We start from the raw sequence: 14,819 nt of genomic DNA on the forward strand, positions 1-14,819 counted from the left end.
CGTTTTTGGCATGGCTCATATGAATGTGAGTTCTCGTTAAATAATAATAATAATAATAATAATAATAATAATAATAATAATAATAATAATAATAATAATAATAATAATAATTATATATTATTATTATTATTATTATTATTATTATTATTATTATTATTATTATTATTATTAATTGAAATTTCTGCATCAGCTGCATTTAATTCGTACAGAGTCTTCTCTATTTTTCTAATTATTGCTGTTTCTCTGCTACTGCATCGGGCGAGGAAAAGCAATAATTAGAAAAATAGAGAAGACTATAAAATTAAGTGCATCTGATGCAGCAATTTCATTTAACATTACCTGCTTAAAAGAGGGTCTTCTCCCGATATTATTATTATTATTATTATTATTATTATTATTATTATTATTATTATTATTATTATTATTATTAGATGTCATGGGCGAGTTTAAACTATTGCATCCCCAAAGCAGATGAACAAGCACTAATAGAGGTTATCCTTACAGATTTGTGGATTAAAGAACTTGTTCCACAGGAAGAGACCTTTTTAAAGGCGTTCCTTGCAGATGAAGTTCATGTGTGCACGAAGCTTTGTTGAAGTCTACATTTTACAGTAGTTTTATCATGCAGGTTGGGATAAACCCCATTATCCAATGTGCATATCTGGAATCTTTTTCAGAGATTTTAGATTAGAAAACATTGCAGTATGATTTTCAGTCTCCCCTGCATACCCACTTTCGCAGACAAATGTTGCAAGTACACAGCGATGGGGGGAAAAAGAATACTTGAAAAATTGAGTCTGTAACACTATCCAGTTGCTCGTAATTCACGAAGAAAAAAAATGGTATAGAAATGTTAGTTTCATCCTAATTCAGTCTGCTTGGTATCTTCGTAGCTGCATGATTATCTAATCAATCCTCCCAGCTTTGCGCCAGATACCTGAAAATCATTCCTCGTAGGTATTGATGAGAACAGTTCATGTTCGTGATTGTGTCTCGTTTTTGTTTGCTTTTGTTTGAAAAGGTAATGAAAACAACAGAAATAAGAGTGATTTCTCTTTATTTACCATACACTTCATTGCCAGATTATTGCCATAATTAATTTTTTTCCCATGATATAATAAGAATGTTTACATACAGTGGAAAGTATAACAGATGTCTGTTTGCTATCTTACAGTAAGTGCTGTTTCTCATATTACAAGAAGGGTTTCTCAGACCAAGAAGATATCAAGTATCTAATCGAATTTCTCCCTGGAAAAAATTCAGGTCCTTATTCCTCTGGATGGCGGGGAGGCTTCGTTCTTCAGCTACCATTTCTTGCTGATGTTTCAGGGAAATTTTTGGCTTTTCTTCTTTATAAAGTATATTTTCTGCTCGTAAGGTGTACTTGATTCTTTGAAGATCAACAAAGTATATGACCCAGATATTATTACATCATGATTCCCTAAGTAATTGGTGTTTGAAAAGGTTCCAGGTGTTTCTCTGGTGTAATTCTGATTGTCAATTTCCTCACATACCCTTCCACCATTGATCACCTCAGTCATTTTAAAAGAAAATTATTCTGTCATTCTTAACTAATATTTTCATTAATATTTTTCGTAAATAATATCGTTGAGGGATTTATCAGTCTTGATCAACATCCAGTTAATCATTATCTCGTGTTTTTATTATTTTTTCAGTGATGTTGGTTAAGGATTATTAAGGCTATTATTACTCATCTGTTCTTTTGCTTATCTTCGTAACTGACCTCCTTCAGTCTGTTATCGTCTGTCCTCAAAATTCTATTTTTCTCGCCACTTACTGTCATGTTGGAGCTGTTTCGATAATACTATGTATCAAAGAATGGTGGTTTTGAAACTGGTGATATATCTGGAATCTCGATGGGTGATATATCGGGCTTCGAAGTATTTTGATTATCCAAGGATGTTGACTGGTGTTAAAGACGGAGTGATCACATCTGGTGCAGATATGACTGGAATAATGGGAATTCCAGTCATACCAATTACATCGACATCATGGTTATTTCATGGTTGAAAGCCGGGCTTTGTCACTTCTGGCAAATTAATTTTTTTATGTCAGGAAGAGAAGGCTTATCAATAGTTACCGTAATGTTTTTGCGGTTTGGATCAGGGATTGTAGGAATTTTAAGGTCAGGTATCTGATAGACTGGTGGTTTTGGAATTGATGGTATACCTGGAACATTAATAGGTGATATACCTGGCTTGGAAATAGTTGAAATATCGTGGATGTTGATTGGTATTATTGGTGGCGTAACCAGTTCTGGTGTAGTTATGAGAGGAACATTAGGAATGCCAGTCTCGCCGATGCCTTTGAAAGCATTAATAGGTGATAGTGGGAAAACGGGGTGTATTTGTGGTAAATTTATTTTTGTGATATTAGGGAGAAAAGGCTTATCAATAGTTATAGTGATGTTTTTTAGGTTTGGATCAGGGATTGTTGGAATTTTAAGATCAGGTATCTGATAGACTGGAAGTTTTGGAATTGATGATATACCTGGACTATTAATAGGTGATATATCTGGCTTGTTAATATTTGAAATATCGTGGATGTTGATTGGTTTTAATGGTGGAGTGACCAGTTTTGGTGTAGTTATGGCAGGAATATTAGGAATGCCAATATTAACGATTTCTTTGAGAGTATTAATATTTATTGGTGGGAAATCGGGCTTTGTTATTTGTGGTAAATTTATTTTTGTGATATCAGGAAGAAAAGGTTTATCAATAGTAACAGTAATATTTTTGCGGTTTGGATCAGGGATTGTAGGAATTTTAAGGTCAGGTATCTGATAGACTGGGAGTTTTGGAATTGGTGATATACCTGGAATATTAATAGGTGACATATCTGGCTTGTTAATATTTGAAATATCGTGGATGTTGATTGGTTTTAATGGTGGAGTCACCAGTTTTGGTGTAGTTATGGCAGGAATATTAGGAATGCCAATATTACCGATTTCTTTGAGAGTATTAATATTTATTGGTGGGAAATCGGGCTTTGTTATTTGTGGTAAATTTATTTTTGTGATATCAGGAAGAAAAGGTTTATCAATGGGAACAGTAATGTTTTTGCGGGTTGGATCAGGGATTGTAGGAATTTTAAGGTCAGGTATCTGATAGACTGGTGGTTTAGGAATTGATGATATACCTGGAATATTAACAGGTAATATATCTTGCTTGGAAATATTTGAAATATCCTGAATGTTGATTGGTATTACTGTTGGAGTAAACAGTTCTGGAGTAGATTTGTCAGGAATATTAGGAGTGCCAGAGTCACGATTTTTCTGAAGTGTTAGTAATGTTTTGGCGGCTTTGGTCAGGGATTTTAGCATTTCAAGCTGAGGTTTCTGATAAACTGGTGGTTTTGGAATCGCTGGCTTCGAAATATTTGAAACATCCCGAATGTTGATTGCTTTTAATGGTGGAGTCACTAGTTCTGGTGTAGGTATGTTAGGAATGTTAGGAATGCCAATACCACCCGTTTCTCTGAAAGCATTAATATTTATTGGTGGGAAATCGGGCTTTGTTATTTGTGGTAAATTAATTTGTGTGATATCAGGAAGAAAAGGCTTATCAGTAGTTACAGTAATGTTTTTGCGGTTTGGATAAGGGATTGTAGGAATTTTAAGGTCAGGTATCTGATAGACTGGTGGTTTTGGAATTGACGTTATACCTGGAATATTTATGGGTGATATACCTGGCTTGGAAATAGTTGAAATATCGTGGATGTTGATTGGTATTATTGATGGAGTAACCAGCTCTGGTGTAGTTATGAGAGGAATATTAGGGATGCCAGTCTCACCGATGCCTTTGGAAGCATTAATAGGTGATAGTGGGAAAACGGGGTGTATTTGTGGTAAATTTATTTTTGTGATATTAGGGAGAAAAGGCTTATCAATAGTTATAGGGATATTTTTGTGGTTTGGATCAGGGATTGTAGGAATTTTAAAGTCAGGTATCTGATAGACTGGTGGTTTTGGAATTGCTGATATACCTGAAATATTAATAAGTGGTATATCCGGCTTGGAAATAGTTGAAATATCGTGGATGTTGATTGGTATTATTGGTGGAGTAACCAGTTCTGGTGTAGTTATGAGAGGAACATTAGGATTGCCAGTCTCACCGATGCCTTTGGAAGCATTAATCATTAATAGTGGGGAAACGGGGTGTATTTGTGGTAAATTTATTTTTGTGATATTAGGGAGTGAACGCTTATCAATAGTTATAGTGATGTTTTTGCGGTTTGGATCAGGGATTGTAGGAATTTTAAGGTCAGGTATCTGATAGACTGGTGGTTTTGGAATTGATGTTATGTCGTCTATTATATCTGGGATATTAATAGGCGACATACCTGGCTTGGAAATAGTTGAAATATCGTGGATGTTGATTGGTATTATTGGTGGCATAACCAGTTCTGGTGTAGTTATGGGAGGAATACTAGTCTCATCGATATCTTTGGAAGCATTAATAGGTGATAGTTTGAAATGTGGGTGTATTTGTGGTAAATTTATTTTTGTGATATTAGGGAGAAAAGGCTTAACAATAGTTATAGGGATATTTTTGCGATTTGGATCAGGGATTGTAGGAATTTTAAGGTCAGGTATCTGATAGACTGGTGGTTTTGGAGTAAATGATATACTTGGAATATTAATAGGTGACATATCTGGCTTGGAAATAGTTGAAATATCGTGGATGTTGATTGGTATTATTGGTGGCGTAACCAGTTCTGGTGTAGTAATGAGAGGAATATTAGGAATGCCAGTCTCACCAATGTCTTTGAAAGCATTAATAGTTGATAGTGGGAAAACGGGGTGTATTTGTGGTAAATTTATTTTTGTGATATTAGGAAGAAAAGGCTTATCAATAGCTATAGAAATATTTTTGCGATTTGGATCAGGGATTGTAGGAATTTTAAGGTCAGGCATCCGATAGATTGGTGGTTTTGGAGTTAATGATATACTTGGAATATTAATAGGTATTATATCTGGCTTGGAAATAGTCGAAATATCGAGGATGTTGACTGGTATTATTGGTGGCGTAACCAGTTCTGGCGTAGTTAAGAGAGGAATATTAGGAATGCCAGTCTCACCGATGCCTTTGAAAGCATTATTCATTGATAGTGGGAAATCTGGGTGTATTTGTGGTAAATTTGTTTTTGTGATATTAGGGAGAAAAGGCTTATCAATAGTTATAGAGATATTTTTGTGGTTTGGTTCAGGGATTGTAGGAATTTTAAAGTCAGGTATCTGATAGACTGGTGGTTTTGGAATTGATGATATACCTGAAATATTAATAAGTGGTATATCAGGCTTGGAAATACTTGAAATATCGTGGATGTTGATTGGTATTATTGGTGGCATAACCAGTTCTGGTGTAGTTATGGGAGGAATATTAGGAATGCCAGTCTCACCGATATCTTTGGAAGCATTAATAACTGATAGTGGGAAATCTGGGCGTATTTTTGGTAAATTTATTTTTGTGATATTAGGGAGAATAGGCTTATCAATAGTTATAGGGATATTTTTGCGATTTGGATCAGGGATTGTAGGAATTTTAAGGTCAGGTATCTGATAGACTGGGAGTTTTGGAATTGGTGATATACCTGAAATAATAATAGGTTGTATATCTGGCTTGGAAATAGTCGAAATATCGTGGATGTTGATTGGTATTATTGGTGGCGTCACCAGTTCTGGCGTAGTTATGAGATGAATATTAGGAATGCCAGTCTCACCAATGTCTTTGAAAGCATTAATAGTTGATAGTGGGAAAACGGGGAGTATTTGTGGTAAATTTATTTTTGTGATATTAGGAAGAAAAGTCTTATCAATAGCTATAGAAATATTTTTGCGATTTGGATCAGGGATTGTAGGAATTTTAAGGCCAGGTATCTGATAGACTGGTGGTTTTGGAGTTAATGATATACTTGGAATATTAATAGGTAGTATGTCTGGCTTGGAAACAGTCGAAATATCGTGGATGTTGATTGGTATTATTGGTGGCGTAGCCAGTTCTGGCGCAGTTATGAGATGAATATTAGGAATGCCAGTCTCACCAATGTCTTTGAAAGCATTAATAGTTGATAGTGGGAAAATGGGGTGTATTTGTGGTAAATTTATTTTTGTGATATTAGGGAGAAAAGGCTTATCAATAGTTATAGAAATATTTTTGTGGTTTGGTTCAGGGATTGTAGGGATTTTAAGGTCAGGTATCTGATAGACTGGTGGTTTTGGAATTGATGATATACCTGAAATATTAATAGGTGATATATCTGGCTTGGAAATAGTCGAAATATCGTGGATGTTGATTGGTATTATTGGTGGCGTAACCAGTTCTGGTGTAGTTATGGGAGGAATATTAGGAATGCCAGTCTCACCGATATCTTTGGAAGCACCAATAACTGATAGTGGGAAATCTGTGTGTATTTGTGGTAAATTTATTTTTGTGATATTAGGGAGAAAAGGCTTATCAATAGTTATAGCGATATTTTTGCGGTTTGGTTCAGGGATTGTTGGAATTTTAATTTCAGGTATCTGATAGACTGATGGTTTTGGAATTGATGATAGACCTGGAATATAAATTGGTGATATATCTGGCTTGGAAATAGTTGAAATATCGTGGATGTTGGTTGGTATTATTGGTGGAGTAACTAGTTCTGGTGTAGTTATGAGATAAACATTAGGAATGCCAGTCTCACCGGTGCCTTTTAAAGCGTTAATAGTTGATAGTGGGAAATCGGGGTGTATTTGTGGTAAATTTATTTTTGTGATATTAGGGAGAAAAGGCTTATCAATAGTTCTAGAAATATTTTTGCGGTTTGGATCAGGGATTGTAGGAATTTTAAAGTCAGGTATCTGATAGACTGGGAGTTTTGGAATTGATGATGTACCTGAAATAATAATAGGTTGTATATCTGGCTTGGAAATAGTCGAAATATCGTGGATGTTGATTGGTATTATTGGTGGCGTAACCAGCTCTGGCGCAGTTATGAGATGAATATTAGGAATGCCAGTCTCACCAATGTCTTTGAAAGCATTAATAGTTGATAGTGGGAAAACGGGGTGTATTTGTGGTAAATTTATTTTTGTGATATTAGGGAGAAAAGGCTTATCAATAATTATAGAAATATTTTTGCGGTTTGGCTCAGGGATTGAAGGAATTTTAAAGTCAGGTATCTGATAGACTGGTGGTTTTGGAATTGATGATATACCTGAAATATTAATAGGTGGTATATCTGGCTTGGAAATAGTTGAAATATCGTGGATGTTGATCGGTACTATTGGTGGCGTAACCAGTTCTGGTGTAGGTGTGAGAGCAACATTAGGAATGCCAGTCTCACCAATGCCTTTGAAAGCATTATTCATTGATAGTGGGAAAACGGGGTGTATTTTGGTAAATTTATTTTTGTGATATTAGGGAGAAAAGGCTTATCAATAGTTCTAGAAATATTTTTGCGGTTTGGATCAGGGATTGTAGGAATTTTAAGGTCAGGTATGTGATAGACTGGTGGTTTTGGAATTGAGGATATACCTAGAATATTAATTGGTTGATATATCTGGCTTGGAAATAGTTGAAATATCGTGGATGTTGATTGGTATTATTGGTGGCGTAACCAGTTCTGGTGTAGTTATGGGAGGAACATTACGGATGCCAGTCTCACTGATGCCTTTGAAAGCATTAAAATTAATAGGTGATAGTGGGAAATCGGTTTGTATTTGTGGTAAATTTATATTTGTGATATTAGGGAGAAAAGGCTTATCAATAGTTATAGAAATATTTTTGTGGTTTGGTTCAGGGATTGAAGGAATTTTAAAGTCAGGTATCTGATAGACTGGTGGTTTTGGAGTTAATGATATACTTGGAATATTAATAGGTGGTATATCTGGCTTGGAAATAGTAGAAATATCGTGGATGTTGATTGGTATTATTGGTGGCGTAACCAGTTCTGGTGTAGTTATGAGAGGAATATTAGGAATACCAGTCTCTCTGATGTCTTTGAAAGCATTAATAGTTGATAGTGGGAAATCTGGGCGTATTTTTGGTAAATTTATTTTTGTGATATTATGGAGAAAAGGCTTATCAATAGTTAAAGTGATGTTTTTGCGGTCTGGGTCAGTGACTGTAGGAATTTTAAGATCAGGCATCTGATAGACTGGTAGTTTTGGAATTGATGATATATCTGGAATATTAATAGGCGACATATCTCGCTTGGAAATATTTGAAATATCGTGGATGTTGATTGGTACTATTGGTGGCATAACCAGTTCTGGTGTAGTTATGAGAGGAATATTAGGAATGCCAGTCTCACCGATGTCTTTGGAAACATTAATAACTGATAATGGGAAATCGGGGTGTATTTGTGGTAAATCTATTTTTGTGATATTAGGGAGAAAAGGCTTATCAATAATTATAGTGATGTTTTTGAGGTTTGGATTATGGCTTGCAGGAATGTTATGGTCAAGAATCTGAGAGATTTGTGGTTTTGAAATTCCTGAAGTTTCTCGAATCTCAAGAGGCGATATGCCTTGCTTAGAAATATATGGAATATCCCGGATGTTGGTTCTTGGTAGTGTTGTTGTATATATTACAGGAACATTAGGCATGTCAGTGTTACTATTTTCTTGGAGAGCATTAACATCAGATGTTGGAAATTCTGGCGTTGTTAATTTTGATAAATTTGTTGTTGTGATATCAAGTAGAAGCGGCTTGTGGATAGTTTCACTCATGTCTGGGCGGTTTGGATCAGGGATTGTAGGAATATCTTGCTGAGGTATCTGAGAGAATGGTGGTTTCAGTATTGGTGATGTATCTGGAATCTGAGTAGGTGATATACCTTGCCTCGAAATAATTGGAATGTCATTGATTTCTTGTGCAGCCGTTTCTGGTTTGATCAGCGAGGGAATGTCTTGAGCTTCTGGGAATATCTTTTCTATCTCAGCAGGAATCTTTGACCTGGTTGGGTCGATTGCATCATCAGCTGCTTCTTCATTTGCTCTTCCAGTTGCGAGATGAACCAGAATTACGAAGACAACGAGCTGAAAAGGAAATATTATTAAAGAGAGTAACACATATGACTGTCAATTACTGGGTGACAATCAGCTGTTTTTCTTGCCGGTTTTGAACCTACTGTTTCCATGTAAATGGAATTACAATATAAATTAGTACATACTTGTGAATGGAAGACGACCAGTTAAGATCAAAAGAATAGACTATCTCCAGAAGTAAGTGCAAAATATACCCTAATTGCGTCTTATAATGGCAAATACAAAAATAACGCAATATATTCATCAAACAACGGCCAAGGGACGCACAAATACCAGAAGTGTCAGTGAACAGCAATGTTTATTATTGAGAATGGTTGTTGGAAGGCTGGAAGCCACCAAATATAGGCCTACTCTCCCACGGCCATTCAGTAATATGCTATAGAGGGTACATCAGTGCCTTCAAATCTGAGCTGGTCTTTTCCCCATATAATCTAGAGAAGTTGAAACGGCAAGGTCACACCAATGAGATGCATTACCTAAGGTCATTGATGAGACTAAAAGTCATTGATGAGACGAATTGCCGAAGATCATCGGTGAGACTAATTGCCTAAGGTCATTGATGAGATGCATTACCTAAGGTCATTGATAAGAGGTCATTGATAATTGCCGAAGATCATCGGTGAGAAAGTCAGGTTGATGAGATGCATTACCTAAGGTCATTGATAAGAGTCATTGATGAGACGAATTGCCGAAGATCATCGGTGAGACTAATTGCCTAAGGTCATTGATGAGATGCATTACCTAAGGTCATTGATAAGACTAAAAGTCATTGATGAGACGAATTACCGAAGATCATCACTGAGACTAATTGCTTAAGGTCATGGATGAGATGCATTACCTAAGGTCACTGATAAAACTAAAAGTCATTGATGAGACGAATTGCCGAAAATCATTGATGAGACTAATTGTCTAAGGTCATTGATGAGAGGCATTACCTAAGGTCATTGATAAGACTAAAAGTAATTGATGGGTCGAATTTCTGAAGGTCATTGGTGAGACGGATTACCTAAGGTCACTGATAAGACTAAAAGTCATTGATGAGACGAATTGGCAAAGATCATTGATGAGACGCATTACCTAAGGCCATTGATAAGACTAAAAGTCATTGATGAGACGAATTGGCAAAGATCATTGATGAGACGCATTACCTAAGGCCATTGATAAGACTAAAAGTCATTGATGAGACAAATTGCCGAAGATCATCGCTGAGACTAATTGCTTAAGGTCATTGATGAGATGCATTACCTAAGGTCATTAATAAGACTAAAAGTCACTGATGAGATGAATTGCCGAAGATCATTGCTGAGACTAATTGCCTAAGATCATTGATGAGATGCATTACCTAAGGTCATTGATAAGACTAAAAGTCATTGATGAGACGAATTGCCGAAGATCATCACTGAGACTAATTACTTAAGGTCATTGATGAGAGGCATTACCTAAGGTCATTGATAAGACTAAAAGTCATTGATGAGACGAATTACCGAAGATCATCACTGAGACTAATTGCTTAAGGTCATGGATGAGATGCATTACCTAAGGTCACTGATAAGACTAAAAGTCACTGATGAGACGAAATGCCGAAGATCATTGATGAGACTAATTGTCTAAGGTCATTGATGAGATGCATTACCTAAGGTGATTGATAAGACTAAAAGTAATTGATGTGAAAAATTTCCAAAGATCATTGATGAGCCGTATTACCTAAGGTCACTGATAAGACTAAAAGTCATTGATGAGATGAACTGGCGAAGATCATTGATGAGACGCATTACCTAAGGCCATTGATAAGACTAAAAGTCATTGATGAGACGAATTGCCGAAGATCATCGCTGAGACTAATTGCTTAAGGTCATTGATGAGATGCATTACCTAAGGTGATTGATAAGACTAAAAGTCATTGATGAGACAAATTGCTGAAGATCATCGCTGAGACTAATTGCTTAAGGTCATTGATGAGATGCATTACCTAAGGTCACTGATGAGACTAAAAGTCATTGATGAGACGAATTTCCGAAGATCATCGATGAGACTAATTGTCTAAGGTTATTGATGATATGCATTACCTAAGGTCATTGATAAGACTAAAAGTAATTGATGTGACGAATTTCCGAAGATCATTGATGAGACCGATTACCTAAGGTCACTGATAAGACTAAAAGTCATTGATGAGACAAACTGGCAAAGATCATTAATGAGATGCATTACCTAAGGTCATTGATAAGACTAAATGTCATTTATGAGACGAATTGCTGAAGACCATTGATAAGACTAATTGCGTAAGGTTATTGATGAGAAGCATTACCCAGGATCACTGATAAGACTAAAAGTCATTGATGAGACGAATTGCCGAAGATCATTGATGAGATAAAATGCCTAAGATCATTGATGAGACGAATTGCATGAGGTCAGTGATAGGACGAATTGCATATGATCATCGGTGGAATGAACTGCAAAAGGTCATTGATGAGACAAATTGCGTAAGGTCATTTTTAAACGAATTTCTTAAGATTATGGATGAGACGAATTGCACAAAATAATTCTTAAGACGAATTGTCCAAGGTCATAGATGAGACGAATTAACTAAGATCACTGACATCGAATGTTTAAGGTCAATGATGAGACAGATTGCATAAATTAATTGATGAGACGAATTGAATTAGGTCATTGATGAGACAAACTGCATAAAGTCATTGATGAGATGAATTTCCTAAGGTTAAAGATGAGACGAATTGTATAAGGTCATTGATGAGTCGAATTGCCTAAGATCATCTATGAGGAGAATTGCCTAAGATCAAAGATGAGACGAATTGCATAAGGTCATTGATGAGTCGAATTGCCTAGGATCATCTATGAGACGACATGCCTAAGGTCAAAGATGAGACGAATTGCATAAGGTCATAGATGAGACAAATTGTATAAGGTTACTGATGAGATGAATTGCCTAAGATAATCGATGAGACGATTGCATAAGATCGTTCATGAGATGAATTGCCTAGGATCTTTGATGAGACGAACCGCATAAGATTTCAGTTCCTCATCGAGGAAGGAGACAAACGAAGATCTGCAAGCGTAACAACAGTTTTCCGATATAGGGCCAACCTGATGCTCTAATAAATTGGGGGAATGAATATAAGACCGGTAAAAGTCTACCTACGTTATTTTTAGCAGCAGATTCTTCACTTCGAACCGTGTTATCCGTACGAGACAAAGTCCAAAATATCCTAAATTCCACTTAATCAAACGTAATCAAAGAAAAGAAATTACAGAGGGAGAAATTACAGAGATTACAGTAATTTGGGAGACATAATACAAGTCTGGGGAATTATAGAGGAATTATAGAGGAATACAGATGGCAGACTTGTCCCTAAAGAAGATATTAGGAAAAAATATGCATTACACATCAGGTAAAGAAAAACATTATTAAGCCGGTGTCCATACCTTCCTAAACTTAATCATGGTGACAGAACACTGCCACCTGGGACCGCACGCAGCAGGAAAGTTCTCCTTCTTCCCAGGTGCAAATTTTTGTCGTGGCACCCTCTGCCGTTCCTGGACTCCACTGCAGTCGGTATCCTGCCCCACACTGGAAGTCTCGTCAGGGGGAAAACGGCTGGAAGGCGTCAGATTCATGTTGCAATTCGTCATAACAGCCCTCGGAATATTTTCTGTAACTGTCACGATGTTTTTCCACAACAGAGGTGATGTTTAGTCCTTCTCTCGTTAGGCTGTTTTATCAAGGACTCATTTTTGCTTCTCGTTGTGCGATCAGGTGGACGTGACTCGGATAATTTAGGAGGCCAGCAAATGCAATTCGTTGTATTGTGTTTCTGTCGAATTCAAACGATCTCTCGACGGGAAAACACTGGGGAGAAATCACCTGATTGGCATGCAAGGTTAACGTTTCTTTCCTAGTTGAATTTTCATCTATGGGTTTATGCTCCTATAACTTTTATTTGTATGATTTTATTGTGGTTTTTATATTAGACGTGATTTTTATATTGATGATTTTATTGTTTTCATGTTAAACGTGGCTTTTTATTTTTATAATTCTATTGTGATTTTCATATTAAGCGTGGTTTTTATTTGCATCATTTTATTATGATTTTCACATTAATTGTGATTTTTTTGCTTAATTTTATTGTGATTTTCACATTAAACGTGGTTTTTATTTTTATAAATCTATTGTGATTTTAACATTAAACGAGGTTTTTATTTTTATAATTCTATTGTGATTTTCATCAAACGTGATTAATTTATAATGTGAAAAAACGTCAATGCCCAGAAAGTTTGTGATACAGAAAAACTTTCTCAAATTACATTTTTTTTAATTCCCTTTTCTCAATATCGTGCTTATAAATCCCATGACTTCCCAGTCTTACACATTTCGATTTTGTGTTATAGTTATATCACTTAGGAAAAACTTCTAATATGGATATTTCACTGGGTGGACGATCCTTCAGAGAAATGTAGTATACAAACAACAAAGAATAAGTAATAACCAATTTTTATTTTCATCTCGGTCTCGTCCATGAACAGAACCGAGCCGTAAGCAGAAACTCCTGATTCTAAGACTCCTTGGTTACTCAGGGGAAATTGGTTTCGAATTCTCGGTACCCTCGTCTTTCCTTTTTGTTGTTATGCTTTCTGTGGTTGTGTGGTGGGGGTTTTACGTATTGCAGTGGGTTGTGTGTGATGGATGAGGCGTTTTCGGGAAGGTTCACTTGTATAGTGTTGTTCAAGACATTCTTGTAGGTAAGGCTGCTGTTTTGATTATTGGAGTGGTCATCGTTCCTCGATTAAGTATGTTAGAATCTTCATTTGAAGAAGTTAGTGAATATTCATATCGCCAGTTTCTTGCAGAATGCCCTGCTTGGGTAATTTTCCGGAATTGTTTAACGAACTTTTAGAGTTTAGTATTTTAACCGATGTCAGATCCCGACATTCTGTATACTGGTAAACGGGGAATTACTGCTGTTAAGATTTTACTAAAATAGTTTGTAATCTTATTTGTGTAACCGAGTAACTTATCCGTTCCCTATCTGCACCCAAATTATTTTTACCGTTTAGTTTAGCGAGAAGAAATTGTGCCCACCACGTTTTCTAATTTTGAAGGCTAGTACCCACCTTGATTTAACTTTTAAGATCGAGGCTGACCATGTTACGTAAAGTGGTTGAGTAAAACTGTTTCGTTTTTGTAATTTTTCTAAATTTCGGTTTTCTTGTAAAGAGAACAATTGCATTGAATATTTAAGTAGCGTTTTATTAGGAATTACTAGTTTTATGGCCCAAGATCCTGGATTCTGTGCGCGTGACTTCTTTAATTTAAAATTCGTAAACGTAAGGTAATAGAGGTTTAGTCTTATAAAAACAGGAAAACTTAAGATCTTAGGATGAATTTAAAGTCGAAGGCAGAAGTTTGTTGGAATATTTTTGTATTTTAAGTTTGGCAGTTATGCAAGTTGCATAAGTGCATGCTTAGTTCATTTGAATTCGCACTCATGAAGATAGTTTTTATCAAGGTATTCTTTCGCCTGTGTAAGTAGCAACTACCAATTTGAATATGCATGAACTGGTAGTTGATTTATTGCAAAAATATAAATTCATGCAAATGTCTAATTTTTAAATTTTTTTCTTTTTAGGTAAGTGAACGACTGTTAATCACTAGTCTGATGCATCGGAGGGTACTGTGGCATAAATGTTTATGGGTATACATGAATATGGAGCTGCTGTATTCTTAAAGGATAATGTAAGTCAAATTTTGGTT

General features: G+C 35.8%; 1 protein-coding gene across 1 annotated transcript; it reads right to left on the reverse strand.

Annotated features, from left to right (window-relative positions):
* Positions 1-1,040: 1,040 nt before the first annotated feature.
* LOC136826748 (mucin-2-like) lies at positions 1,041-12,658 on the reverse strand. The gene is made up of 2 exons (XM_067084158.1): positions 12,494-12,658; positions 1,041-9,043 (listed from the first exon to the last, which is right to left on the reverse strand). Exon 2 carries the CDS (start codon positions 7,370-7,372, stop codon positions 2,045-2,047), a length of 5,328 nt encoding a protein of 1,775 aa, XP_066940259.1. The 5' UTR covers positions 7,373-9,043; positions 12,494-12,658; the 3' UTR covers positions 1,041-2,044.
* Between the last annotated feature and the right edge of the window lie 2,161 nt (positions 12,659-14,819).

The sequence above is a fragment of the Macrobrachium rosenbergii genome, chromosome 41 (assembly GCF_040412425.1).
Source record: "Macrobrachium rosenbergii isolate ZJJX-2024 chromosome 41, ASM4041242v1, whole genome shotgun sequence".
Taxonomy (NCBI): Eukaryota; Metazoa; Arthropoda; class Malacostraca; order Decapoda; family Palaemonidae; genus Macrobrachium; species Macrobrachium rosenbergii.

What these genes read in the sequence shown, in the direction of transcription:
- LOC136826748 (XM_067084158.1), bottom strand. Translation starts at nt 7,372, where the DNA reads ATGAATAATGCTTTCAAAGGCATTGGTGAGACTGGCATTCCTAATGTT.